Raw genomic sequence first — 27993 nt, 5'->3', positions numbered from 1 at the left:
ATATCTCATATTATGTTGCAGCACTTTATTCAAGACGAACACCAAACTGGCGAGCATGTATCTTCCGTAACGTTTATTCATTTTATAATCAATTCCGCCACACCAGAACCACATCCGCTCAAGTCATCGCACCACCACAGCGAGTGCATTAGCGGAAGTTCAGCCGAGCGCGTCAATGCGCGTGCATTGATTCAAACGGCTGCTGCTGAACTGAAACCTGACTTCTGGAGCGCGCGCGGGGAAAGGCTGATCTCCTCAAGCACAAATCCGCATAACCTTGTTTTTACTGAGAGATTTTGGTTATTCAATTAAAAGGTAAGTCACTATTAAAAGTGACCTTCTTATTATACGTTAGTAACGTTACCAGTTAACATTGTAGCGTTAGCTTTACCGAGCTAACCTCAGAAACAAATAACGTTGAACGAGTGAAGGCGGGTGTTTTGAGGTTTAACAGATGCTTTAGCAAATGTACGGTTGGTTTTGTGTAAATAATGATAATGTTAGAATGACACCAAATAATGTCGTGTAAGTGATCGTATAGTTGAAGCCACGAAATCATTCAAATGTAACGTGTTAGCGTCGTGACCACAACAAAGTAACTGAAGACAAACTACCAAATTATGTTTTGTAACTTTTGAAGTCGTCTTCTTAAAGCATAACAGTATAAAAACAGCATATTTATATTGATAAGCTGTACCAGTGTGTGGCTATCACAGTGGAGTGTGTGGAGGTCACTTACTGCATATACTTCCTGAATTAATAGTAAATATAACTACAACATATTGATGATAGTCGGCAAGCTCGAGCCAAATACAAAGTAGTCACTGCTTTTTGATTGTTGTTTGAGGATAAAATGTATGTTTCTGTTTAGCCAGGCTCATTGCATTATGTTAATAATAATGCATGTAAATGCATCATGTTGTTTGTTGACTTTCATTCTTCCACAAAACACAAAGGAAGATATTTTGAAAAATGTAAACTGGACCCAATTCACTTGCATTGGTTTAGTGTCCATACAATAGAAGTGAATGGGCTCCAGTACTGTTTGTTTACCAACTTTCTTCAAAATATCTTTCTTTCTCTGCAGAAGAAAAAAAGCCATACAAATTAGAAATGACAATAGGGTGAGTAAATGATGACAGAATTTTCATTTTTGGGTGAACTGACATCACTTTAATTTTTCATGCTGGTCTGACAGGAACATTGCATATGTAAACATTGGATATTTGCTCATTACAAACCTGTATCACTTTATTTCTCCTGCAGAACACAAAATAAGATATTCTGAAGAATCCCATTGACTTTCATTGTATGGACACAGAACCACTTAGTCATTGCACTGAATATCTTAGTTTGTGTTCCACAGAGTAAAGAGTCACTTAGAGGTTTTGATTTGAATGACATGAGGCTGAATAGATTATGACAGAATAACATTGATCTCTTTAATATGTTGATTCAACAATCAAGTAAGCTGCAAAAGTTAACACACAACTTTCTCTATCTCATTGCAGAGATGACAATACAAGAGTGAAGTTTCTTTTCAGCGTGAGCCTGTGGTAGGCCGGAGGATGTTGGACGAATGTGATGGAGAGGTGGTGGGGGTTAGTGAAGGAATTGGTGGGCTTCACGCAGAGGTGGAGAGGCTGACGGTCGAACTGCAGGAGGCCAACGAAGAAAAGTTACAAGCTGCTCGATATGGTCTGGCCGTGCTGGAGGAGAGCGCTGCCCTGAAGAGCAAACACAGCCAGCTGGAGGAAGAGCATGAAGCGCTCAAACTGGAGCTACAGGAGCTTAGAGAGGTTAGTGAAAAGAGGCTCACTCTGAATGATATTAAAAGCTATTGTGGAAGTGCTACGCTGCGTCAAGAATTTATTTTCTTGTCAGAGTGACAATCAAGTATTGAAATTAGACACTCATTTCAGTTATTGCACAGTTAAACCAAGGATATTTTTCTCTGCATATCTTTTATCGATGATTGAAAGGATTTTCTCTGTGATTCACATCCTTCCGGTCATAAAATAGATGGTTTGCGATCTCAAATATTTTGTCTGAACATGATCACATCGTATATTCAGTGTCTTGGTTTATTTTGACTATTTGTGCTTGGCACGCAATTTGTTTTTATTGTTATTATGGGTTTGAAGACTCTACTTGGATTGACTTTGTTACTGGATAAAAAGGTGATATGATGTTGCTATTCAATTATGGGATTCTGAAGACTAATCTATATTTATTATAACCCAATATTTACATGCTGCATATGGCTAGTTGACAAATAACGACATTAAAATGCAACATTAAAATTTTTAGAAAACAAACTAATAATATAACATTTTTGTTTTATACTATTAATTATTATATTTAGTATATAAAATAGCATAAAGCCGATCAATCTTAAATTGTTAGGTTTTTTTTTCAACATTTTTGCAGTCACACCACACCGTAGGACAAATTTGCATATTAGTATGTCAACTACCCAAATATTTTTATAAATGCACTGTGTCAAACAAATTTAATAATTTACCTAAAAATGTCAAAATCAAAACTTGTAAAATATAATCTATGGCAGTGGTTCTCAACTCTGGCCCGCGAGATCCACTTTCCTGCCGAGTTTAGCCCAACTCTGTTAAAACACCTGAAGAGGCTAATCAGTGACTTCAGGATCATACGCGTTTAACTTAATGCATGGCTGTGCAGATTGTTTGGCATTTCGCATTAAAGTACCGCGAGAGGGATTGAAATGCGTACCCAGCAATCTGCACTTGAATCGCTATCGCGGCACTTAAATGTCATACGCTGATAGATTTGCGCAGCACTGCATTAAGTTAAACGCATCTATTCCTAAAGACTCTGATTATCTTGTTCATGTGTTTTATACCAGAGTTGGGGCTAAACTTGGCAGGAAAATGGATCTCGCGGGCCAGAGTTGAGAACCACTGATCTAATGGCAATCCTAACGCAAGGGCAATCGAAAACAAAACTCACCTGTAGTTTACGACCCGTGGTTATTACTGTCTGATCTTAAAGTCCCCGTGAACTTGAAATTGCGATCGTTTTTACTTCTGTATTCTGACACATTTCGAAGTGAAAATGTTATCCAAAGGAGATAATTAGTGGGCGTGGCTTGTATATTTTCACTGCATATTGATTGGATGTGTAAAAACAGTGGTTGCATTGATTTTGAAATGACAACTGCAGCAGACTGACAGTTGAAGGGGAGGAGTTAAAGGATGCCCCAGCCAAGCCGTCATTTAAGATGGATAGTCATTTCAGGGCGAAAGTGCATTTTCAGATTTTTACAAAAAGTTTATGAAGGTACATGAATTTTAAGAAGAAAATCACCCACATTGATAAGCTATTTAATATAAAAGCCTCAATATTTCATGCAAAAAATTTAATTGTCATTTTTAATTTCACCGGTACTTTAACATTTTGGCTGTTGGGTTGTTTTGTGAACTCTGATACAGGCTTTGCAAAGAGGATGTAGAAATGGAGTGCTCCAAATTGATATAGGAAGTGACAGTAACTCACAGCCGGTCTGTGCGCACCGCTGCTTTTAAAGGGGACATTTCTTAAAAACCACTACACCGAACGTTTAAGGACAAAGAGAGTTAAAAACAAAAAAGCTGTTTACTAGAACTGTATGTGGTCCATGGCCAAAGTAGTAAACCGTAAGTCTGCTATGCCAGAGCCCTTTTAGGTCCCTGTATTATCCGATTTATTATAAAAACCTGTTCCCCATAAATCCCTGATTTTGGACTCTTAAAATTCCAGATCCAGAGCATTTTGTGGTTGATTTATTGTTGCTTGACAATCTTTTGCTAATATGTAACTGATGTTTCACGTTGACTTGACTTATGTGCCACGGTGTAGACAAACTTCCGCCGGTATAAAGACAAGGCCTATGCATTTCTGTATGTCTGATTAGTAGAGCATGAAATTGCTAAAGTAGGTGAGCGTGGTGGAGTGAAAAGAGTGTAGTGAACAGTGTCTAGTGTGCTAGAAAGAGCATGTGATGTCAGTTGTAGCATTCAGATGTATTCATTGTGTCACAGTTTATTGGCACTTGGACTCCAGAATTGGTCTTATCAATATTTACTGTATGTGATTAAATCGTGTTGACTTCAAAAAGTATTTGTAATCTTGTATGTTCCATGTTATGACATCATCACATTCCCCTGTCATAAACGTTCTGTACAAATGTGTGTATGTGTCAGGCTCAGTCATCCACACTTCGGACTCCCTTTTATCTACAATTATAGACCAGCACAAACCTGTTCGTACATAATTTAAATTGTAATGATGAAAATGTGTGTTGCTGTGTTCATGGCAGGCAACCTGTTAAGTGTTGATCCATCATCTAATAGTGCATGTGGGACATTCATTTCTTTTTTTTTTTAATAGGCTAGGCTAGTAAACAAATTCCAAAAACAAGTTATAAACAGCTGTAGTTATTTGAAGAATATCAGTTAACGCTTGAAAGAGCTCATTTGTCAGTGCTCCTTATTTAGCGGACAAATATAACTTTTATTTATTAGAATTTGTCAGATGTGTGTCTACTCTATTTCAGTTTCTTGGATAAGATGGCATTTATTCAGTGTTTAATGTGTTTTTGTTTAGGCCCTGGCGGACTCTGTCAACAGTCATAAGCGTGCAGCAGCAGATGGGGAAAGCCGAGAGGAGAGTCTCCTGCAAGAGACTGCCAGCAAAGAGGAGGCCATGGCCATACGCATGGATGAGCTGCAGGCGGAGCTTAAACAGGCCCGTGTCTTTCTGGTCAACGCCACTGCTGAAAATGACAGACTGGCAGGGCTTACCGTGCACCTGAAGAAGGTATGACACTTTGTACCAACAAGAAAGCCATTGTTTTTGTGAAATTGTGTCCAAGTATTCCTAACCACATATGCACTGCATTTTGTGTGGTACTCTTGGTCAAATTAAGTTTTTGCTGTCTGTGGTGTTTGAGCTACAAAACCTTTCATGTTGAATGAAAGATGCTATTTTTATGTTTAACAGCATAAGAACAACAAAGATGAAGTGGTAAATAGATCCGAGTACTGCACCCTCTGCTATATAACAAGCTGATGAAAGTAAAAGTAGAAATCTGACGCTCGGTCTCTATGAGGCCTCGTCGTGTAACACAAAACCAGCTTGAGTTTCAATGTCAGCGGATCTTTTTTTTTTAAGAGGAAAGAGATCACAGTGAACTATTTTAAAGAACTAGTCTACATCTATGAATAATGGCCTATTTAACGACACAAAACATGCTTACATTTTATTCTGCCAGAACAATAAAGCAATGTGACTTCAAAAATGACTGTGTGATGACTGTTTGAAGAGAATCTGTATCACATTAAGTTACATGTCACCACAGCTGCTTAAGTTGAAGCTTCCATCACATGTTCTTTGTTCACGTCTGAGTATATCTGTTCAGTTTCAGTTAAAAAAGGCAGATATGCATTCTTTTTAGGATTATGAGTGTTTAGATGTGGAGAACATGCGTGTAAAAGAGCAGCTGAAGGAGTACAAGACTCGAGAGGTCCAGCAGCTTCAAGACAACACTGAGCTGGAGGAGGAGAACATCTCCCTGCAGAAACAAGTCTCTGTGCTTAAGGAGAACCAGGTGGGAGACTATTTGTTAAAGTTTGTTTACCATAAAATGTTTTGATTAAGCCTGGAATGATGCATACGGATTTGCTTCTTGAATTACACTCTTCATTATTTCTTTGTATTTGTACATCTTCACTTTTGCAGCAATTTTTGACACGTTGAATAGTTCTTGTTCAACATAGTTTTGCAGTAATCTAACATGGTTTGTTAAAAGTTGTTGAAATCTTTGGTGGACACAGGTGTCCTGGTGTTAAGTAGTCCTCATGAGAAATGTCATGTGACTTTGACAGCAGATGTTAAAAACGCATACAGAGCAGTACAAGCACTTGGGTGGCAGTGTGTGAGTTTCAGCTGATGTTTGACAAAGCCTTCCTTCTAAGGAATTGCACAAGAGAAAGGTTTTATTCACTACCCACATGAATATTCACAGACGCTAGAACGCCTTGTTTATTGGATCCTGAACAAACCAGTTTTTTATGAGCTCATGCTGTCTATACAAATAAAGAGAGCTGTACACAACATTTAATTTTGCCTGGATGATTTAACGCATAGATGTTAGAGTGTCATGTCTAAGGACTTTTTAGCAGCAGATCCTGTGTCTGTAAAGCCATGACGTCATAAATGGGGATGTTCATGAGTGCAGTCCTTTCTAGGGGTGAGGTTGCAAATTGCAACTGACAGCTCACTCCACCCCTCCCTTTCAAAGCACTACTGTTGTTGACACTGGACAAAAAAGCAAAAACAATATTGAAGTCCTAAGGATATAATCTATTTATTGGGCAGGGTAAAAAATATAGATTCTTTGATTTTAATGGATCTTCAATTTAAAGAGTTCATATGACACTGCTAAAACGAATATGTATAGTTTGTAGTAGTGGGCCGTTAACGGCGTTATCGGCGTTAACGCAGTGAGACTCTTATCGCGCGATAAAAAAAATGTCGCCGTTAATCTATTCTCAAAGTTGGGTTGGGAGCTGGGTCTATACTACGCAAGCTATGATGACTTTCACCTTGATATTTTAGCGCGGATGTATACCAGCTTAACTGCACTGTACGGGGCGAGAACGCGATTTTTCAACTCGCGTGATTCGCGTCATTCGCGGAAGCAGAAGCCGCCTCATCATCTCATAACCAGGGCTTCATTCGCGCGATTCGCGCAGCAAGTAGGTCTATTGGCTCTTTGCATTAAATCACTCGCGCTTGACACGCCATTCGCGTTTGGTCTGAACACAACATAACGTTACTGTGAAATTACCGCATCAAACGTGACGTGCTAACATGGATGCAGCCATGAAGCCGCCGGGTTTGCTTCAGGGAATATTAATTTTTAAGAAGCTTCCCAATAGAAACATCGACAAGACTAAGGTTGTTTACACCTTGTGCAATGCGGAATTGGTTTAAAAAAAAACTTTCTCTCAACAGGTAGTGGTCTAGCTTTAGTTGAAACCAGTAACTTTGTATTGAGATCTAATGTATTATGGCTCCTGTATGACATATCGCTTGTTGCTCCCTCACTATTTGTAAGTCGCTTTGGATAAAAGCGTCTGCTAAATGACTAAATGTAAATGTACTGTAGGAGCTCTTCCAGTCTCAAGTACCACCTAAACGCAAATCATCCCTTAGCTAATGCGGAAGTAAACACAAGTTCATCTTATTGAACATAATTTAATTTTCATCACCAATTATCATAGTAGAACAGCTTTCTCAAGCAGTTTGTGATGCATTTTGGAAACAGGAGATGAGCCCCTGGTCTAATGCGCCACCTGGCTTGAGAAACCCGTTCTCAAAGACTTACTTTTAGTCATTATTTGGGTAGCACACATATTCTGAATGCCTTCGGCAGAATTCAAATGAGCCATTTTAATCTAGATTAATCTAGATTAATCTTGGAATTAATCTAGATTAAAAAAATTAATCTATGCCCACCACTAATAGTTTGTTTTAGATGTCATACAATGTGTATACATGATTTAAGGTTAAAAACTACAGTACAATGCTGTATTTTCCATATACAGTACATGTTCGTATCTACATTTGGAAAGCGAGGTGTGCTATGATTGGCTAGTTAACCAGTGCGTAGTGATTGGTCGAATACTGCACGCTTGTGACGGAAATGTAACGCATCTTACCATATTTGGAACATGAGGTTCCAAATGACCTCTTTATAGAAACATTGATTTGGGAAATCCCCAGAATATTAACTGTATTTCGCCTCTTGTCCTGAGGATGGCATCATTTTTCCAAAAGTTGAATTTTGAAATCTGTTTTATTTCTTAAACTTTGAAGTTGTTCATGAATTTCAAGCTGTTCGTGAATTTCAGGTAGTTCATGATTTCATTGATGCACATGTACAAGTAATGTTTGGTTACTCAAAGTACAAGTAATTCAAAACAATTGTGTTGGCTCTAGTAGTAACGTGAATGTGTATTTCATTAAAGTAGTGTAGAGGGGTTTCAGTTACCAGCATATATATTAAAATATGGATTCCATGTCTGCAAAACTAATAGTTTAAATGAAATACAGATAACTAATGGATATTGAATCGAATAGAAACTATATATAAATATGAATCGAATCACCAAAATGGTTTCAAAACCCAGCCCTAGTATTTACAAAACAGGGTAGACAGGATATGACATGTCAGGTCATGGAGATATTTTGGAGCTTACAGCAACTTTAATGTCAGTATAATTGAATTTAGACAGTAGGCCACATGACGCAACGTTTACATTTGTGTCTTCAGGTGGAGTTTGAATCTGTGAAGCTGGATTTGACTCATAAAGAAGAAGAGCTGGAGCTGCTGAGGGCGCAGCTGGAAGAGGCTGGACGTCTGCGAGAGATCTCAGAGCATCAGCTGGAAGAGGCTTTGGAGGCCCTCAAAGAGGAGAGAGAGCAGAAGAACAGCCTGAGACGAGAACTAGCCGTCCTAAACCTCAACCCCTTTGACTCCATCAGCCACCTGGAGATACAGATGGATGAGAGCATTGATGGAGAGAAGGATAAGGATGAGGAGGAGATGGATAGCGGATACAACAATTCCAAAGGGATGGAGAAACACAGATGTTCCACACCCAGGAACAGTGATGTGTTCTTCAGACCTCAGGCTCCTGGGCTTGTGTCTGACCTGCTGAGTGAGCTGCACCTGTCAGACAGTCAGAAACTCAAACAGCAGCTGAAGCAGGTAGGAGAACTTGTTTACATCCTACTCGCACTTACTTCTCACTTTATGAGCTGTGTTGTCAGTTTCGATTTATAGTTTTATTGCTGGAAATATCTTTGCTGTTGTGTGAATAAAATTACTTTGACCAGGCTAAACTTAGTGAAAAAACGGATATTGTGGGTTAATTATTCAATCATATAAAGCATTTGGTTCCATCTCCAGGTGGAAAGAGAGAACGTCACACTGACCAGCACAGTGCAGGATCTCCAGCAGCAGTTAGTTCAATCTAAGGATTCCATCAGTGAGCAACAGGTAAAGATGGAACAGCTGACACAACATTTGGAGACCCTTCAGAGTACTGTCTCAATAAACCCGGCTCCTAGAAACCCTCCGAACCAAGATGCTGAAAACGGTATCAGCTACTATGAGGTGGATGCTAAAAGCACAGAGGTGCTAGAGTGCCACATGCAAGAGACAAACAAGGAGCTTGCGCGTCTTCATGAGGAACTCAAGGCGGCCAGCAAGCACTCCAAAATACTTGAAAAATGCTACAAGCAGGAAAAGGAACGCTGGAGGGGTGAAGCAGAAGATCTCGCTAACAAAATTCGACAATGTATCGCTGCCAGCCGTCAGGACAAGGAACGAATAAGACAGCTGGAGCGGGAAATTGGTGCCACAAGGCAAGTCGCCACTGACTCTGAAGGTCATCTCAGTGTTGCACAGGAGGAGCTTCTAGCATTTTCTGAGGAGCTTTCCAACCTTTACCATCACGTGTGTGTTAGTAACAACCTAACACCCAGTCGAGTGATGCTGGATTACTATCGTGATGGAGCACAACCTGGAAGAATGAATAACCACTCACAGCAACACCTCCATCACGGATCATTCCGGAGACACAGGCAGTCGGGGGAGTTTGGAAAAGATTCCTCGTCTGGAGAGAGGGACATAAGTAATGCAGACACGTCCGCCAACTTTGGGAGTTGTCCAGGGTCTCCTACACTAGACTTCAGGGATCCAACCAATGTGCGCCATCTAGTGGCCATCATACGCTGCCAGATTAAACACTTGCAGGTATGTCTGGAACTCATTGTAGTAGATTAATTATGATGAACTGAAAGGGTCCATACACTTTAAAATGGTTTGTACTAAAAAAGGTATGTTCTGTATAGAAATTGTGATTTGGTACTTCAACCACACTGTAATTTACAGTCACATGTTTGTGCAAGTAAATGTGGGAGACATTCTACACAAGATTTTCAAAAGTCATTATAAATTAATGTAAATTATTATGACAATATGATTTTTTTTAGGTAGCGGTAGACTTGTGCCGGCAGCGTAACCCGATGTCCTACCCAGCAGCAGGAGACAGCACCGAATCAGAGCGTGACATAGAGGCACTGCTTGAGGAAGTTTTAAAGCTCAAGTCTCTCCTGAGCACCAAGAGAGAGCAGATAGCTACTCTCAGAACTGTCCTAAAAGCCAACAAACAGGTACATCACATGGTTGATTATATAGACCAGGGCTATTCAATTAAAGTTCCATGAGGTCCAGTCTTTATTTTTTCTTCCAAACGGGGGTCCAGCCAACATTTTTTTGAAAATAATAAATATTTAATCAATTTAGCCGGCATGGATATATTTATATAAAAGATATAATATTTTATCAGGTCATTTGTTTTATATTTTGACATCAATTTATCTAGTCTGATAATTATTATTGGTATATAAAAAAAGCTGCTGACAACATACAGATAACACCTGAAATTATCAATAAAAAATCCTTAAGTCTTTTTACTGTTTTCGACACAAATTCATCCTACAGAAAGTATATTGTGTGAAAATATATAATAACAAAATCTTCAATGTTGACCGAATAATGGCATTTTAAAGATTGAAATCTTAGTGAAATTAATGCTAGATCATGAGTCTTTAGCCTGGGTTTTCACAGGGTCACATATGTTAACATGCTGATCATCAATAATGCAGAATGTAGGTAAAAATGTTATGGTTCATAAAATATCACAATTCTGGTTGAAAGGTTGGAGACATACTGCAGTATGTAAACAGACTAACAGATGCAAATAAATGGCTGCGTTTTGTTTACTCTTGTGTGTCCATTTACCTGCTTTCCGTCTGCACTGCTGTTGTTAAAACTTGTTTGCTGCTTTTCATGCTGTGCGTCTTTGGTGGGAGAGAAGCAGCGCGAGCGGAGCGGAAAGGGTTAAAAATGAAATGTGTTTGTCGCTAGATAAAGATATTAAAGGATACAGCAGCAAAAGATCAATTACATAAATGTTCCTGTGAGCCATGTGATGTGATTCTCAGTTGTGTAGACGCGAGGCTCAATGTAAACAACCAAATAAGTCGACATGTTTTAAATGGTTTATTAGGGCCATTCGCGGTCCGGATGGAACGAAGCAAAGGTCCGGATCCGGCCCGCGGTCCGCCTATTGAGGATTATTTCAGCGTCAACATCATAAACAAAAACTATGTGGCCCAAACGTAACTTTCGAATAGAACTACGCAAAGAAACTATACATGTTGAGTTATTTTAATTTATTTTAATACAATTTATATACAATCAAATGTAAATAAATATAAAATATTTTGTTATATTACAGTCAAACACAGACCGGAAGTTTACTTCGGTCAATCGGATGAAACCGTCTTAAGACAAGGTTCCCATGATCATGTTAGTTTATATTAGCACTCCCCTTGTTGCTCTAGATGTTTTGCTTGCTGTCTGGTTTGAGAGATTTTTAAACTTTCAAAAGCTCTTGTTTGAATGGTGTCAGTGAAGCAGAAAACAGCTTTGAGCTGAACTTCTCCTCTGGCTACAGAGAATTTCTTCCTTTTTATAGTTTAGTTAGACAGAGCAGAACATCAGACTCGTGATTACTGAACCCTTGTGGCTTCTGAAACTGTAAACTGTAAGCCAGGCTTCTGTTTAAAGATAAAACAGAATCTGTTTCTAATGTGTATTTCATACTTTACATACCAGTAATGTATTAGAATGTCTGTAATACACAGCACATTGGGCTTTTCCTCAGCTAACATTTATATGTCATTCAATTGATTAAACAAAACGAAAAAAGATTTGATTGGTAGCCCTAATTTAAATGTTTTTATTTTTCTTAAAAAGACTGCAGAGTTAGCCTTGAACAACTTGAAGACCAAGTATGAGACGGAGAAAGGCATGGTGTCCGGGACAATGCTGAAGCTGAGAAATGAACTGAAGGGTCTGAAAGAAGACGCCGCCACCTTCTCATCCCTGCGGGTGATGTTTGCAAGCAGGTATGATGGGATTACACACATGCTGAGCATGTGGCGTCATGTACTCACATTTCCTGCAGTGCTGGTTTCACACTGATGAGTGTTTAATGTCGTGAAAACTGGTTTACGGTTTGATTGTAGTACAGATGTTCTGGAAGAATTTGACTCAAAATAAACTAAATTTTTTAATAGTTTACATTTAAATGAATGGAATTTGCTTTTCTTGAGCCATCTGAGAAGCAAACTGAGTTTATTTAGGGATTGAGCGATTTATAGTTGTACAGGCTGTTCTGTGGTGAAATATTGCAGTGTTTGTTTACGTTTGTAGAAAGTTTGAGAGGTCATTGGGATACAGTGCCAAAGAGATTAGACACTAATGACCCTCATGGCATCTGTTTTAAGACTAAATTGAGCAGATTATAAGGTCTGGTCTGCCACAAGGTCTTTTCACATGACGTGCACACACTTTGATCTCTTGTGCAGACCACAGATCACGCATCAAGCAGATTGATAACACTAAAGAATTAGGATAACATTCTATTTTTAGGGATGGGTGACTACCTACTCCCTACAAACTCTGTACTATTATTGCTCATAAAATTCATTCACATCAGTTGTAAGATATCATTTCTTAACAAAGTCGTTTAAATGCAGAATACATAGTTAAAATGTTTACATGTTGACCCATCAGCACAAAACGTAAGGAAAATCGGATAAAATTACAAAGACGTTTCATTACGGTGCATTGTCACCACCAATTAGTTGATTTATTTGTGCTCATAAATGTTAATAATGAAGCATTTTATTTTGGAATGTGGCGCCCTCGTGTGAACAGACATTATTTATCTTTTGCCTTCCTTTCTGTTCCTTGTATTTCTATCTCTCCTTTTTATTTTACAGATGTGACCAGTACGTAACCCAATTAGATGAAATGCAGAGACAGCTCGCGGCCGCCGAGGATGAGAAAAAGACGCTCAACTCTCTTCTGCGTATGGCTATCCAACAAAAGCTGGCGCTGACTCAGCGGCTTGAAGAACTAGAAGCACCCATCCAAGCTCTCAGCAACGGCAGCAGCCCCCGGCACTCTCGAACTAAACATCTAACCAAATCAGGCCGAGCCCCACGAAGCCCCATGAGAAACAGCCAATGCTCCAGCCCGGTGCTGGTTTCCGCTGTTTCACCCAACATGAGCGGCCACACAAGACAGCTGTCACGCAACATTCACTACAGCCCCGTAAGAGCCTCCTCCTCTTCTTCCTCCTCATCTTCTTTTTACGCCTCAAATGAACCAGAGTGTTCTACGTCCACCCAGAGTTTAGCATCTACCAGCATTACACGTGACACAACATTTGTTCGTAGTTACAGGTCAAGTTCGTCTCGCTCGCTGAATGATGCCTACAGCGGTTTGGGCCCATTTGCGATTCAGTCGCGACAACCAATGGTTTATGAGTCGCAGGGGAAGAGGGTTAAAGTGTCAGCGCCATTACGCAGTCACACATTTATTAAAGCACGTCGTGCTTCTTTGCCAGTGACCAAACCTGGTTCTTTCTGTTTACGAACAGTTGAAGCTCAAACCATACGATTAGCTAAAACAGAAGATTCACAAATGCAGAAAAAAGGTGAAGTTACTACAAAGGAAAATGATCTAAAACCTTCAAAAAATACTTTTCTTAAAAAACAGCCTAATAACTCCAAATCACAATCTACTGAGGTTTCAAAGGGATCTACGACACAACGAAATGTAGCGTCTTCGAGTGGTCTGTTCACTTCATTCAGTTCAGTAGATACAGAAGGGAAATCATCATTGCCCTGTAGCACAAAGAGTTCTTCCAGTTTAGGCCCCAGCCGTGAGTTTATGAAGCAGACAGGCAAACAGGTATTGATGCAGCAAACAGGTCAACTCACATGTACACAGACCGGAGGAAGTTTAGAGTCATGTAACCGTGCAGTTAGTGCTAAGAAATACACCAGAAGTAACATTAAGAATTGAAAATAACCATACAGCACCATAGAGAGCTTCTGAATTTAGGGCTGTCAAACTATTAATCGCATCCAAAATAAAAGTTTGTTAACATAATGTATGTCTGTCTACTATGCATATTCATTTTGTATTTATTAGGGATGTAACAATATTAAATATATTGTGTTATCGCAATAGCAAAATTGTCTCAATATCATGGTCACATGACTGTATGAAACGATATGTCATTACATGTATTTTTTGTATTAAGCAATACTTGAAAAGTTTCCCTAAATACTTAGATATATACATGGATGTTTTTGTGTTTATAGACATAATATTATGTAAACAAAAACTTTTAATCTGGATGCGATTAATCGGTTGGCTGTCCTTTCTGAATTAGATGTTGTTAGTTGTTCATAACCTAAACCAAATTTACCTAGGTAGAATTTCCTTAAAGCATCTCTTGTTTCTTAATAAGTTTTTCATGTCTTGCAACTTCAAAGATTCTTGTTATAGTTGTTTTTAAGTCATGTTGCAGACAGAGGATCACCTACCTCAATTATCCTCATATTGAGTTCATGTTTATTACTGGCCCCAAGCTTAACCTTAAACCTGAAATCTCATTGGCTGATAGCAGTGTTGTTTCTAAACCAACAAGGAAGTTCTTGTCATAGAATGCGAGTAAAATGTAATGGGATGTTTCAGAGTTCTGTTTTATCAGCAGCAGTGGTTGCATGTTGTTCATTACTGGAAAAAAACGTTTTTTGTAGAAACAAGCTGATAGATATCCACTTAGAATGAACGTCTTTAGTGCTGTAAAGTCCAAAATTATCAGAATTGTACAGTAGTTTACTCTCAAAACTCACAAAATTCTGACCTTATTTACTCACCCTTGGAATGTTGACTCGCATAGTATTTATTTTCCCTACTATGGCAGTAAATGGGGAATGAGATATGTTTGGTTAATGTCATTCTTCCAAATATCTTCCTTTGTGTTTAGCATTTATAAAGGTTTGAAACTATCTGAGGGTGAGTAAATGATGACATCATTTTTATTTTGGGGTGAGCTGTCCCTGATTTCCTGTTTCTTCTACCGATAAAGTATTAGACATGCTCTAAACCCATAAACACTTTGTCTTTGCAGAGATGAAAACCTCATTGTCTACTCCCACTGTGCTCCTGTGTCTATGTGGACCTTGTTCATGGCCAGCTCATGAACACTCATACCCTGCAGACCTTCCCCAACATCCTCATCCTAGACCATATCTCATCGTACCTATCCTACTTTGCCTCATGCCTGGTTATTCATTTTGCATCTTTTTATTTGTTTGAATCAAGTGTTGTTCATCTTCAAGACATTGCAAGCTGAACATTGTCATGTTATCTCATAATGGCATATTATTATTATTAGAACATTTTAATGATTTATGAACCGTGTACCACACCAAATACATTCCTGAAGATCAGTATTGTTTTAATTCTGACTGTGACTGACGTTTTCATACGTTGATTTGTTTAAGTTTTTGCGAGCTATCATGGAGGACATTCCATTAAGATTATTATTATATTTTAGTTAACATTCTACATTCTTACATTTGCGTGTTATTTACAGCAGCATGTTTATTAACTGTCATTCAGACCTCATCAAACTGCATTTCGTCTTGTGCAATGTTTAAGTTGATTGACATTAGTTTTCATGACCTTTAAAGATACAGTGACACAGTCAACAAATCTTTTGTAAACAACATCAGACATAACTGTCAACTATGCAGAAACCTCAAGATTTTGCTGCTATTAGCTTATGCAAAAAAACTGCCAGTTTTGCTGCCTACAGCACAGGGTTATTGACCAGCACTGTTAGACTCATCATATTATAATAGATAATAGGATAGTGGTAAATCTTTTTTCTCAATATAACAGTTGTGTTCATCTCACAACATATTGTGGATAAATTGAAATCGGAAAAATAATAGTGCCTTATTTTGGAGTGAAAAGATAGTTGATTTAATGTTTGATTTATTGAAAAAAGTGGTTAAGATTGTTTTAAATGTGTGCGTGCACCTGTACATATAGTTAAATTCCTTTGCAACAGGCTTGTTTTGTTGAAAGCTATGCCTTTGCAAGAATAGTATTACACTGTTCTTGTCAGAACTTTGTGTATATTTTGTGTATTTAAGACATTGTGTGTTGATTTGCCTGTCTACACATCTTAAAACTATCTCTGTCAAGATCATTCCATAATGCTTCCCCTTTTCTTTTTTAACTTGATTTTTCATGCTACTACAATAAAGTTTAAGGTCAACAATAAAATTCAAGTTAATATTAACATAAAAATAAAATTGTTTCCATGTTTGTTTGTTTCTGTTTGTGCATTACTGAGGATGTGGACGGCAGTCACTGTATGTTACATGTGTATGTTATAATATGTATGTGTATACAGTATCTTATAAATTTACATTTCACCACCTGTCATGCCTTCTGTTTACTACTTATCAAATGCTCCAACCCCTCCGAGTTCCCAGACTCGTATATCCAAAGAGTGTTTGTGCTCTGTAGCTTAATGTTGGTCCATCTGTACCTGAAGGGCTGAGGTTTTGTTAGTATGTCCTGTAGTAAAAAGATCCCGGCGCTCAGTGTGACAGACGGTTCTCTGGTTACACGACTGAGCTTTTGCTCTCTAAACAAATGGATCAACTCCAGCCATTATCATTATTGTATTGAAAAATATGTTTAAGAAATTTAAAATATATTTTTGTTTTCCTTCCATCGGTTTAAATGTTCATAGTTGAAACAAACCACTATGCTATGTTTATCCCAATGGTTGATTTTGCCATATTTTCCCAAACCATGGATTAAAATAGCCCTGCTTTTATTTTAAAGTGTTTACATTTAGATGCTTTAACTTTAATAACTGGGGAACAAACACACAGCTTGGGTGTTGCAGCATGAGGTACAGAAATGTAAAAAGATATTTTCTCAAAAAAAAGGCAAACATGTTTATGAAATCTCAGCTAGAGTCTTTTTTTGTGATATACTGTTTTCTATGAAATCAACCTACATCTTAATCTGTGAAAATATAAACTTGATATCTTTGTATTGATGCTTTAAAAGAAACCTTTTTTTCCATCGTGGATTTATTATTTCCATGAATGAGTAAACAATTAATGTAACGATTTTATTAGCACTATTGAAACTAAAGCAAACCCATTAAAACTCTGTACTATGGCAGAAGGACAATAACTTAAAATCTCATTTGTTTTGTCCAGTCTCTGGCTAATTGTAATATTTCATCAGAAACATATTTAAACCATAGACTCGTGGAAAAGTACATAAAACATTCCAGCAAAAATGCAAGCTATAAAATAAAGTAAGCAATTTCGAGCATTTTAATAAAACTTTTTTTTTGGTTAAGTGAGAATAAAGGCTATTAAGCTTTCCAGTATCTCAGTGGAAAGAGCATTGCGTTAATAACGCAAGGTTGTGGGTTTGATCCCGGGCATTGCATATACTTAAGTATAAATGTAAAGGATATTGCAATGTAAGTCGCTTTGGATAAAAGCGTTTGCCAAATGCGTAAATGTAAAATGAAATGTTAAGTTGTTTAAAGTTGTTAATTACCTAATAAATTACAATACTTAATAATTTTAAAACATATTCGAACAATTAATAGTTTTTTAACATGTTTTGACAGATTTGACATTGTTTTTTATCTTTATTAAATTAATTTGTTCTGGATTGTACACTGTAAAAAATGTTCCGTAATTTTAAGGGAAAAATACCGGCAGCTGTGGTTGCCAGTAAAATTCTGTAAAAAATACAGGAAAATAACGTAAAAAGTCTTGCAGTTTAAAACTTCAGGGCACAAACTTCAAGCTGTGAATGAACTTAATACATTTTAGTATTTTATATTAACAACATTTCTTTATATACAATGAAAACTTGGTCCAAATGCATAAAAGTGAAAACATAACATTTACTTAATTTATTTCTTCGTAATTCGTTATTAAAACATCAAAGTCACTTTTAAACAACGCAACATGCAGCATGACATCAGCATCTCATTGCTGACCTTGAGTTAAACACAGACTCCACTCTTCAGCATAGTGGTGACCCACAAAACATTTAATATCAGAAAAGAAAAGAGAAAATACAAATTCTGTAGTTTTTACGGAAAAATACCGGCAGCTGTGGTTGCCAGCAAACTACCGTAAAATTACGGGAACATCCTGTTTTTATTCATCCAATCAATTCACATTGATTGGAAAACATGAGCCACACCCACTATTCATCCTGGAAATACGTCAGAATTCTGAAGACGATCATCACTTCTGCTTCATAGGGACTGCAGCATAACAGCCATGACTTGATGCTTTATTGGTGTATTCAAAGTCACCGTTTTTGTGATCAGGGTTTGCTTTAGTTGGCCTCTTCAGCCGTCATAAATAAGTTTCCAGTTATCTTTGGGCTGCTATGACATTGTTTTATATAAAGCATAGTTTTGTAGCAAATGAAAATGTGTTTAGGTATCTGGGATGTTGTTTAATTACTTAATGTTTTTTTTGTTACAAATGTCTCAATGGATTTACATTTAAAATTCACATTTCCTGCAATTGTCAATATAAAAAGTATTTGAACCGTTAAAAAGCTTGCTTTTGGTTTTTGACTCATAAATCAAGAATCAGAGTATGAATCTCAACAGTGGTGACTAACAAATGAAAAGCTTACAGCCGCAATGCTGGGAGTCATTGATGAGTGGTGTGCTTTGATGATACCCAGAATGCATTGCATTTATCTTAAGTGTTTTTTCTGTTTTCACCATTGTTGAGACAAACTGTTATATTCGATTTGCCGTTGAAGATATTCAGTATATTATTTTATCTCATAAAATATCATAGATGTGGACAACAAATAACATTAAAGCACTACTTAAACTCTCAAACATGTACTTCCTCTCCAATCTAAAGAAGTTATGCGTTAGGTTTTTCTGAACTTTTTACCCTGCTGTTTCGGTGTCTGTTTCCCCACACAGATATCCAAACTGGGCAAAGACTTCTTCCGATGGAAAGCAAAGGGTCAAGACCACAACTAAAGCAAACACTCATCACCATAATTGTGACTCAACAAAACCATTGACATGTAAACTTGTGTTAATATTCAATTAGAACTTTTGTAGACGTGCAACAGAAATAAAGTGACAGTGGTGTCTGTAAGTGAAGGTGATAAAAGTGTTTGTGGAGTTTGAAAAAAACTCCTTGTGAAAACTTTGGAATTTCACTGTTCATTTCCCAGAGAATTTGACAATGTTTTCCGTATTTTCTCTGTGAAAACTACAGAATTTCGGCATTTACGGCATTTTTACATGTTTTTTCCGTAAAAACAATGTAATTTTTGCTGTTAATTTTACAGACAATTTTACAGTGTTTCTCCGTATTTTTTACGGACACTTTCTGATAACAGGTTTTTTGTGTGAAAACAACAGTATGTTACTGTTAATTTCACAGGCATTTTTTACAGTGTATGTACTAATATTTTTTGAGGGGTGAACTTGGTCATACATCGCCCCCTACCGGCTAAAAAGTGAAGTGTGCCTCAGATTCACAGACATAGTGACACCTGTCTCAGGTGTCTGCTGCTCTGTAGTTTGTGTGTGCGTGCAGTAAATAGCATAGTCTACACTCACGGTTGCTCAGAGGAGACCTCGCTCGTGGAGGGGTGACACTTTAGGTGAGTTAACAACTAAACTTTGTTCTTTCGAAGTTCAGTTTAGCTAACATATTGAATTTGTACTCACATTCTGACATTTTCTTTAGAGTTTGTTTGAAAATAAGTAATTTTTACATGGTAATGTTCATTTATTCCCATATGTTCATTTCTTTTTGATGCTTTTGTGAGTCAAAACAATAATTCACAAAGGTACAAAAAATGAAACAATTTTAAAGTCACTGATATGCTAATAGTGCAATATTAACTCTTCAATTAAGATTTGTAAGGACTGCTTTATTTATTCAAGCTGTTTTAGATATGATTTTGTTCAGTTTGATGCTTGACTTGCATGCATTCTACAGCAATCTGTTCATGTGATTTTACTCGAAATGACATGTAAATCATTTGTGTTCGACGGGCATTCGACCAGCTGATAAATTATAGATTCCCACTTAGTTGTAACTCAACCTCTTCCCTCTTGTTCCTCTCTTTGCTTTCATCGATGACCCCAACACACAGTTTCCCAGCATGCAGCAGGATCTTTGGCTGAGGTCCCTACTTGATAACTGTGTGTGCAATGAGATCAGCCACTGCACAAGCACTCGTGACAAGACCATCTGAACAAGACCTGAAAAATGCCTTATCCAATAGTGTCACTACTGGGCACAACCACGTCTCCAACTCTACCCGAACAGAACAATCCAGAGCCAAACCATCCCCAGACACATTTAATAATAGTTCTTTGCATCATCATGGCCATCATCGAGGTTTGTTGCCCTGATATTTTTCACAGACATCAGCAGTAAAATGCAGTGTCTTGTAGAATCTTGCAGAAATAACTTTTGTGTCTAAGAAAATGCAGATAAATGTGATGTTGTCGAGGGACCATGGAACCTCAACAACCCAGTGAAAGCTTCACGAAGCCACCAGGAACTTCACAAAGAGTTGTTGCTGACCCACAAAAAGTAAGAGAAATATTGTCCAAATCCGACTTTCACTATCAAGAAATACTTCACGCTCTTTGATCAAATGCGCTCTCGTAAAGAGTTTTTTTAAGTGAGGTTGGTGAAAAATTGATGATGGCTCGTTCTCTCTTTCTGGTCTTTTGTGTCTGGCAGCCATGTGTGGACACACAGGCTGCAATCGTACACCCTCTGGTATTATCAGCAGCCTACTTTCAGGCCATGATGTGTCAGGCTCTGTAACAGACAGCGCTCCTCTGGCCTGCTGTGTACATGATGTGTTTGTGGTGTTCTGTGACTGGAAGGTTCAGTTGGTTTGGCTGTTAATGACAAAAAATCCCCAAAAAATATGTACAATAAAATTAATTCTCAAAAATTACAGATTTAGTTGTTATGCATGAAAAATCTCTTAAAAAATTGTAAACTTTTGAAAATTACAGGTTCAAACATTATACATGAAAAATCTGTAAAAAAATACAATCAAATTTAGTAAATGTACAGATTTTAGACTTTATACATGAAAAATGTGCAGTATAGTTAAAGCAACCAAATAATGTTTAAAGTCATAAATTAGAGAGTTTTGGAGAATTGTTAGAGAAATTAGAGAATGTACTGCATTTATTCAAAATATATTGAAGCATTTGTTTATATTTTACTAAACCCCTGATGAGTCCAGACATTAGAAAAATATCAGTCTATAAAGTTTCTATTTTAAAAGAGAGATAATATTGTTCATTATGGATGTGACAAAAAAGGATATGTTTCTGAGATGCACACTTTATAGGATTTCTGTAAATTAAAATGTACAACAAAGGGAGAAGGGATGGCTCACTACAGAACAAAAAATAGCTATTTTATTTAAATTTTCATGTTTTATCCATTTATGAGGAATGTGGAGAATTATGGATGTGACAATTCATACCTGAATATGGAAAACTTTGTTTAAAAAAACAAAAAATGCTTAAAAACTTTGAGAGACTTCACATGGGTATTTATCTAAACCACCAAATATTGACATCTTGACCTATCAGTATAAATCCTTTTTCATTGTTGATGAAAGGTTGGCATTTGCTTGGAATCGCCAAAATGTATTTACATTTTAATGAACAGGATAATTGTCTTATTTTATTTCATTGGATGATTATCATTTTCAAATGTCACTTTTATTTCTGACACGGCAGTTTTGTGCTTTGGTTCTTTGGGCGGGACAGAGGGCTGGTGGTGTGTTGTAAATCAGAGCTTCAGGTGGTTCTAGAGAGGAGGAAGAGAGAACAGACTCAGAAAGAGGAGGGAGAGCAGAGCAGGAGTCCTCTGGAGCAAGTCCTTCTCAAACGCCAGCAGAAACATCAGGAGATGATGGTCAGTAGACTCTTAAAAATCTAACACTAAGTTCAAACATGTTGTGTGAATTAGATTTAATTATGGCATGTCTTTTAGGCTACTTTTCATGTGTTTATTACTGCTTCATCTTTTGACTTCTCAGATGGAGAAGGAAGAGGAGCAGAAGGTACAGGAGGAGGTTCAGCTCATGGAGTTTGTGCGAGTGAGACAGAACCTGAAGAAAGTCCATTCTGCTCTGCATAAGAACATTCACCCCTGAGTGCACAACATGTTTCTGGTCTGAGTAAAGAAATAATTCATATGGCCCCGAAACAACTTTATTTTGGAATAATGTACACAGTTGTTTCATGATATCTGATTGTTCCAGTCATTTTAAATCAGTATTTCTAATTTTTCTTCAGAAAGGTGTACTCCCTTGCAATGTTTTCCCATGGAAACGATGAAATAAATACAAAGTTACTACAGTTATTAACTCTACTCTCAAATCATATGTTAATACAGAATCTAGTTTAAACGATGTAAGAGGGTCTCAAATTGTTAATTTAACTTATCTTAAATCGCTAATGCAGACATATGTACCCGCCAGATCCCTACGCTCTGCAAACGAACGACGTCTTGTGGTGCCATCCCATAAAGGTAAAAAATCTCTCTCGCGCACCTTCTCCGTATCTGTTCCACCTATGTGGAATGATCTGCCCACTGCTACAAGATCTGCAGATTCTGTAGCCATCTTTAAGAAACGCCTGAAAACACATCTCTTCCGCCAACACCTGACTGATCTGTTCTGACTCTTTTCTTCTCTACTCTAAAAAAAAAAAAATGTATGAATGAATGGTTCCGTATACCGTGTTAGGCTATATGAGACTAGTCTTCTTTTTGATTGCACTTATGCCTTTTTGTTGTACTTATGCTGTCCTAATTGCTTCCATTACCTACCCCACTTGTAAGTCGCTTTGGATAAAAGCGTCTGCTAAATGACTAAATGTTAATTGTGGAAATGTATCACAAAAAAATATACTACAGTCCAAGTGGCGGTAATAGATGACAATGGAGTGGTTAAAGGGATAGTTTACCCCAAAATAAAAATGCTGTCATCATCTTTACCCTTTATTAACTGTCCCCTAAATGTATGTATGCTTAAAATAATGGAATCGTTTAGTCCTACAAAATCTAAATAAAAAAATGATAAAACTATACATTAGCATGATGCATTTTTGTAAGAGGTGGATTTGTAAACATAGTCAATATTGTCAGCTTTAACTGAATTGTAAAACTCAATCCAGAACGTATGATTATTTATAGTGTAACATGACTTCAGTTTACTGTATTTTTTTCAATGAATTCATTAGTATTGTGTTGTTTTAACATGAATGTGAGCTTTCCTTAAAAATAGTAAAAAAAGAAAATGTGAAAATAATTCTGAAGTGGTCTCTTCATTAATGACATAATCCAAACTTGTAACACGAATGCGAAACTGTAGCGCGAAGATGACTCTTCCAAACACATTTCGGCTCTTTCTTCTGCGCTGTGATTGGATATTCAGGGAGAAGAGTTGGCCAATGATCTCAGGAGAGTGGAGTAAACACAAGCAGCTGTGTGGATGATGAGGGTCATATGATGCGTGTGTGTCATTACTTCTGCAAACACGGGGAATTCACTGTCATTTAAAAACGGAACATTTTTATGACAGACCAACGCAAAAGGGAATTTTCTTCATTTGGCGAAAGGTAAACTGTTGTGTTGTGCAGGCAGGGACTCGGGAAATGTTGGATTTACGCCCGTTAAACTTGCTTCATCACGATCAGTTGTTGCAGATTTATAGAAACAGATCCACAGATTCTCGTGTATAATACTGTTGAATGTCATATTATTTAGTCGAATGTGTTAATGTTTACTACAGTATTTTGAAGTAGTGTACATTTATAAACTAGTAAATACGGCAAAATACTTTATACATTTTAATAAAGTTCAAAGCCTAGAAATTGTGTTACAGTTTTGTGTAGCAAATACTACACTTTGCTAATCTTATATGTTTTTATGTGGTATCCATTAATCTGTTGCTTATTTTTCGTCTATAAAGCTTTCAGTGCAGCCAGCCAGTTAATATGACTGAAGCACTAATGTTCTGTTGGTCTGTTTAATGAGCTGAACAGCCATCATCTGTTTCCTTCACTTCCACTTGTCTGCAGTCAGATGTTCCAGCTGCTCTGGAGTTCCGTTTGACACCATTTTGTGTCCTAACTTTGTGTGTGTCAGCAGTTTTTTTTGTTGGCTGCTTGATGTTTAATGTTTCACTTTTACAATGTGGTCATCATTTAACATAGCAAAGGTTTAGTTTAAATAATTAAGAGTGCTGCCAAAGAGTTTGCAAAAGTATTTCACTTTATCATATTTTCACTGCATAGAATAAAGAAATGATAATCTGAAATAATGTCTTAAAAATCGAATTAATGATTCTAAACATTCTCTTTTTGTTTTGTTTTTCTAAGGAACAATGACTCCAGCAGTGCTAGAAGAGTATCTCAAGAGATTTAGGACTGACTTGGATCAAGTTGTGGATTTTTGGCTGAAATATTCCCATGACGAAGAATATGGGTGAATTTATTTGCATTTTAAATGTATTTGTTTAGCAGTTTTTTTTTATTTGACGTGTGAATATTTTTATAAACCAGAGTGATTAAAATAAACGTAACTGTGATATTCATAAACAATATAAATGTTCTTACACTTACACAAAAATTCTGTCATCATTTACAAATTGTTCCAAATCTGTTTATATTTCTTTGTTCTCATGAATACAGAGAAAGATATTTGGAAGAATGTCAGTAACCAACAGTTCTTGGCCATCATTTACAACTGTAGGAAAATTTGCTTTATACATTTCTTTGTTCTGTTGAACATAAAAGAAGATATTTTGAAGAATGTAAGACAGTTCTGGGGCACTTTTGACTACCATTGTCATTTTTTCTGCTGTGGTAGTCAATGGTGACCAAGAACTGTTACGGTTGCATGCATTCTTCCACATAACTTTCTCTGTGTGCATCAGAAAAAAGAAATGTATGCAGATATATATCAGAACTCAAATGTGACTAAATGATGACAACATTTTTGGTATCCCTTTAAATAGTATTAATTAAACATTTGAGGCAAAAAAGTGTCAGTTCAGTTGCCAACATTACTGTACATATAGCCCTCAAAACACGCAGTTGGCTTTTGTAGACCTCATTTAAATTGGGCATCAGACATTCTTTTTAATAAGTTTGTTTTTATTCTCTAGTGGGTTTTTTAACTGCCTTGGAAAAGATGGAAAGGTCTATGATGAGCTGAAATATGTGTGGTTACAGGGGAGACAGGTGAGTTGCTTTCAATGTAAAGATTTTATCAAATTAACCCTTTGTTCTCCAGTAAGAGCTGTTGAGTCTAAGGGAATGTCTGATGGTGAAATAAATTAGTGATTTATCCTCCAGGTATGGATGTACAGCAGGTTATATCGTACGATGGAGAGATATCACAGACCTGAGATTCTCGAAGCTGCCAAAATAGGTCTTTCATTTCTTCTTCATATGTTTTATCCATATTATTTTTCACATTCATTATGCAGTGGTCAACATGAATTTCAGGTGGGGCGTTTCTGCAAAAGTTTGCTCGAGTAAAGACGTCTAGTGGCCTGGGGAAGTGTGCATTCTGTCTGACTAGGGACGGTCGAGCAGTGAAAGTTCAAAGGACGATTTTCAGCGAGTGTTTTTATGTTATGGCCATGGACGAACTGTCCAGGATAACACACGATAAAGAGATGCAGGTAAAAACACTTTTTATTTTTTGTGAACTAAACCCTTAAGGGTGGCTTCCCAGACAGGGCTTAAGACTAGTCCCATATTAAGTTAAATGTTAGATGTCTTAATCAAAAACAAATTGTATTAACATATCTTATTATATCTTTTTTATAAAGCTAAATGCTTTCCTGGGTCAGTAAGTATTCCGTTATGTTCTCTTCTCCACAGGCAGATGCAGAGAGCATGATGGATCAGTTGGTGCACTGGGTCCGTATCGATTCATCAGGTCTTGGTCGTCCTCAGCTTCCTGGCGATCAGCCTGTCAACAGTATGGCAGTTCCCATGATGCTCTTGTGCCTGGTGGATCAGCTGACAGAGGATAGAACCGAAGTTGCAGAGAAGTACAAAGAACTGAGCGAATGGTGTGTGGAACAGATATTACAGCATATACAGGTAACACTACCAGTTCATTATGTGGTACACAAACATGCGTTCCAACCAATAAGGAGAATGAAAAAGTAATCAAGATTGTGGTGCTAAACAAATCCATTACAATTTTGTTTATGGTACTACAGAGAGATGGAAAAGCCATTTTAGAAAATGTCACATTAGATGGAAAGGAACTGCCTGGCTGTCAAGGACGAGTGCAGAACCCTGGTACGTCAACATTTCATAATGTATTAAATATCTTGATCCAAAAAGTCTGGATGTACATTGTTTATCACAATCTCATTTCAGGTCATGCTTTGGAAGCCGGGTGGTTCTTGCTGCAGTATGGACATGCAAAGGGAGATACTCAACTTCAAAAGACTGCAGTGGATAAGTTCATAGAGGTCCCATTTCAGACCGGGTGGGACAAACAGCATGGTGGACTTTTCTACTTCCTGGATGTTGATGGCCATTGTCCTACTCAGGTTAGATTAAACTTTACCTGAGTGTCAACTCTTGTGTACAGATATTTCAGTTGAATGCATTCATAGATCACAGAAGAACTAATAAATGATTTATTGCGGATAAGAACAGATAACAGAAAAAGACGCCCTGTGACCGAATGCATTTCAGGTGCAAACCAAAACCATCAAGTACTAAACCTCACTGCCTTGAATTATTTTGTAGTTAGAATGGAATATGAAGCTGTGGTGGCCTCATTGTGAAGCTTTGATCGCTTACCTGATGGCCTACAGCTACACCAGAGAGCCCATGCTGATGGAGCGATTCAAGCAGATTTATGACTACACATTTAGTCATGTAAGGCAATGAATTTCACATACACTATAATACATGAATAGTTCTGTAATGAGTTTATATACTTGTGAAATGTTTATTGCCTTCTGGACTTTGCAATGAATGTCACGATTATGGTCTCTCACAAAGTTTTCTGACGAGGAACATGGCGAATGGTTTGGATATCTGAGTCGTCAGGGAGAGGTTGTATTGGATTTTAAAGGAGGTCCCTTCAAAGGCAAGTCACAGAAAAACATCACTGTCACCCCTATTCATACTAGCTTAATAATAATTGACCATTGTGTTTGATAAATGATACAGTTCGAAATAATTTGCACAGGGTTCTTCCATGTTCCCCGCTGTCTCTACATGTGTGAGAAGCTTCTGGACGGTCTTCTTAAGGGTGAGCGTTCATGAACGGCTGATGTTTTGCAGCAAATACACTCCTGGACAAGGTCACAACAGATGTAAGAGGAAGTGTCACATGGGTTTTATGTTGATTGGAATGCTAAAATTATACAATTTCAAATATTTTATAAAAATTGTCTGATCTTAAAGTTATATCGCAGCGTAAGTCATTTTTGATTTTAGCAACAAAATTTAATGAAATCATAATTACAGGATATTTGTAAAATTATTCATATAGTTTACGTTTTAAAGTTATATTGATGTATGCATACAAATAATCTGAATGTGTTTGGAAAATGGAATATGTAATTGTAAAAGATTAAATAATGAATTTTAAAGCAATTGCCACTATACTGTAGATATACAGGTTTTGAGTAACAATGTTACTTTACAAAGATATTTTACTATAAACCACTCCATAATGATCATCATGGTGCTATTTTGATTACTTTGCCTACAAACATTTTTATACTGTTGAATACTTTGAAACATGTAAACTGACATTCCAATTGCTTGAAATTAAACCACTTCAACAGTTTGAAAGGTTCTGTGACTTGTCATTTAGCTTATGCTTTGC

The 27993-nt window shown here is 37.2% G+C and overlaps 3 protein-coding genes across 4 annotated transcripts; all 3 read left to right on the top strand.

Moving 5' to 3' along the window:
• The first annotated feature begins 180 nt into the window (after positions 1-180).
• Positions 181-16472, top strand: zgc:162200 (uncharacterized protein LOC558638 homolog). Of its 2 annotated transcripts, XM_056729529.1 has the most exons (11): positions 210-315; positions 1088-1124; positions 1512-1799; positions 4621-4833; positions 5471-5623; positions 8354-8791; positions 8993-9841; positions 10081-10260; positions 11912-12063; positions 12943-13276; positions 15150-16472. In XM_056729529.1, exons 3-11 carry the CDS (start codon positions 1569-1571, stop codon positions 15153-15155), a joined length of 2556 nt encoding a protein of 851 aa, XP_056585507.1. In that variant the 5' UTR covers positions 210-315; positions 1088-1124; positions 1512-1568; the 3' UTR covers positions 15156-16472. The 2 variants fall into 2 exon arrangements, with proteins under 2 accessions (XP_056585508.1, XP_056585507.1); XM_056729530.1 differs by lacking the exon at positions 1088-1124 and having other exon boundaries at positions 181-315.
• A 3813-nt stretch (positions 16473-20285) lies between these two features.
• On the top strand, positions 20286-22270 carry si:ch211-218o21.4 (protein FAM107B). Its single transcript, XM_056729461.1, has 4 exons — positions 20286-20475; positions 20562-20673; positions 21882-22029; positions 22160-22270. The coding sequence occupies exons 1-4, from the start codon at positions 20286-20288 to the stop codon at positions 22268-22270; spliced, it is 561 nt and encodes a 186-aa protein (XP_056585439.1).
• A 1330-nt stretch (positions 22271-23600) lies between these two features.
• Positions 23601-27979, top strand: renbp (renin binding protein). The gene is made up of 11 exons (XM_056773172.1): positions 23601-23738; positions 24501-24606; positions 25289-25364; positions 25479-25554; positions 25632-25810; positions 26013-26237; positions 26360-26441; positions 26523-26698; positions 26901-27032; positions 27159-27246; positions 27349-27979. Exons 2-11 carry the CDS (start codon positions 24506-24508, stop codon positions 27423-27425), a joined length of 1212 nt encoding a protein of 403 aa, XP_056629150.1. The 5' UTR covers positions 23601-23738; positions 24501-24505; the 3' UTR covers positions 27426-27979.
• Positions 27980-27993: the final 14 nt, after the last annotated feature.

This window comes from Triplophysa dalaica, chromosome 18, assembly GCF_015846415.1.
Source record: "Triplophysa dalaica isolate WHDGS20190420 chromosome 18, ASM1584641v1, whole genome shotgun sequence".
Lineage (NCBI taxonomy): Eukaryota > Metazoa > Chordata > Actinopteri > Cypriniformes > Nemacheilidae > Triplophysa > Triplophysa dalaica.
The sequence above is the reverse complement of the archived record's forward strand: the minus strand, read 5'-3'. Positions and strand labels throughout refer to the sequence as shown.

Excerpts from the sequence above, each read along its gene's own strand:
- si:ch211-218o21.4 (XM_056729461.1), top strand. The coding sequence starts at position 20,286 with ATGAGATCAGCCACTGCACAAGCACTCGTGACAAGACCATCTGAACAA. Across the intron at positions 20,476-20,561 it reads TCATCATGGCCATCATCGAG|AAAATGCAGATAAATGTGAT; the intron begins GTTTGTTGCCCT and ends TTTGTGTCTAAG. Across the intron at positions 22,030-22,159 it reads AGAAACATCAGGAGATGATG|AAGGAAGAGGAGCAGAAGGT; the intron begins GTCAGTAGACTC and ends TCTCAGATGGAG.
- renbp (XM_056773172.1), top strand. The coding sequence starts at position 24,506 with ATGACTCCAGCAGTGCTAGAAGAGTATCTCAAGAGATTTAGGACTGAC. Across the intron at positions 26,238-26,359 it reads AGATATTACAGCATATACAG|AGAGATGGAAAAGCCATTTT; the intron begins GTAACACTACCA and ends ATGGTACTACAG. Across the intron at positions 27,033-27,158 it reads ATGACTACACATTTAGTCAT|TTTTCTGACGAGGAACATGG; the intron begins GTAAGGCAATGA and ends TCTCTCACAAAG.
- zgc:162200 (XM_056729530.1), top strand. The coding sequence starts at position 1,569 with ATGTTGGACGAATGTGATGGAGAGGTGGTGGGGGTTAGTGAAGGAATT. Across the intron at positions 5,624-8,353 it reads CTGTGCTTAAGGAGAACCAG|GTGGAGTTTGAATCTGTGAA; the intron begins GTGGGAGACTAT and ends TTGTGTCTTCAG. Across the intron at positions 10,261-11,911 it reads TCCTAAAAGCCAACAAACAG|ACTGCAGAGTTAGCCTTGAA; the intron begins GTACATCACATG and ends TTTCTTAAAAAG.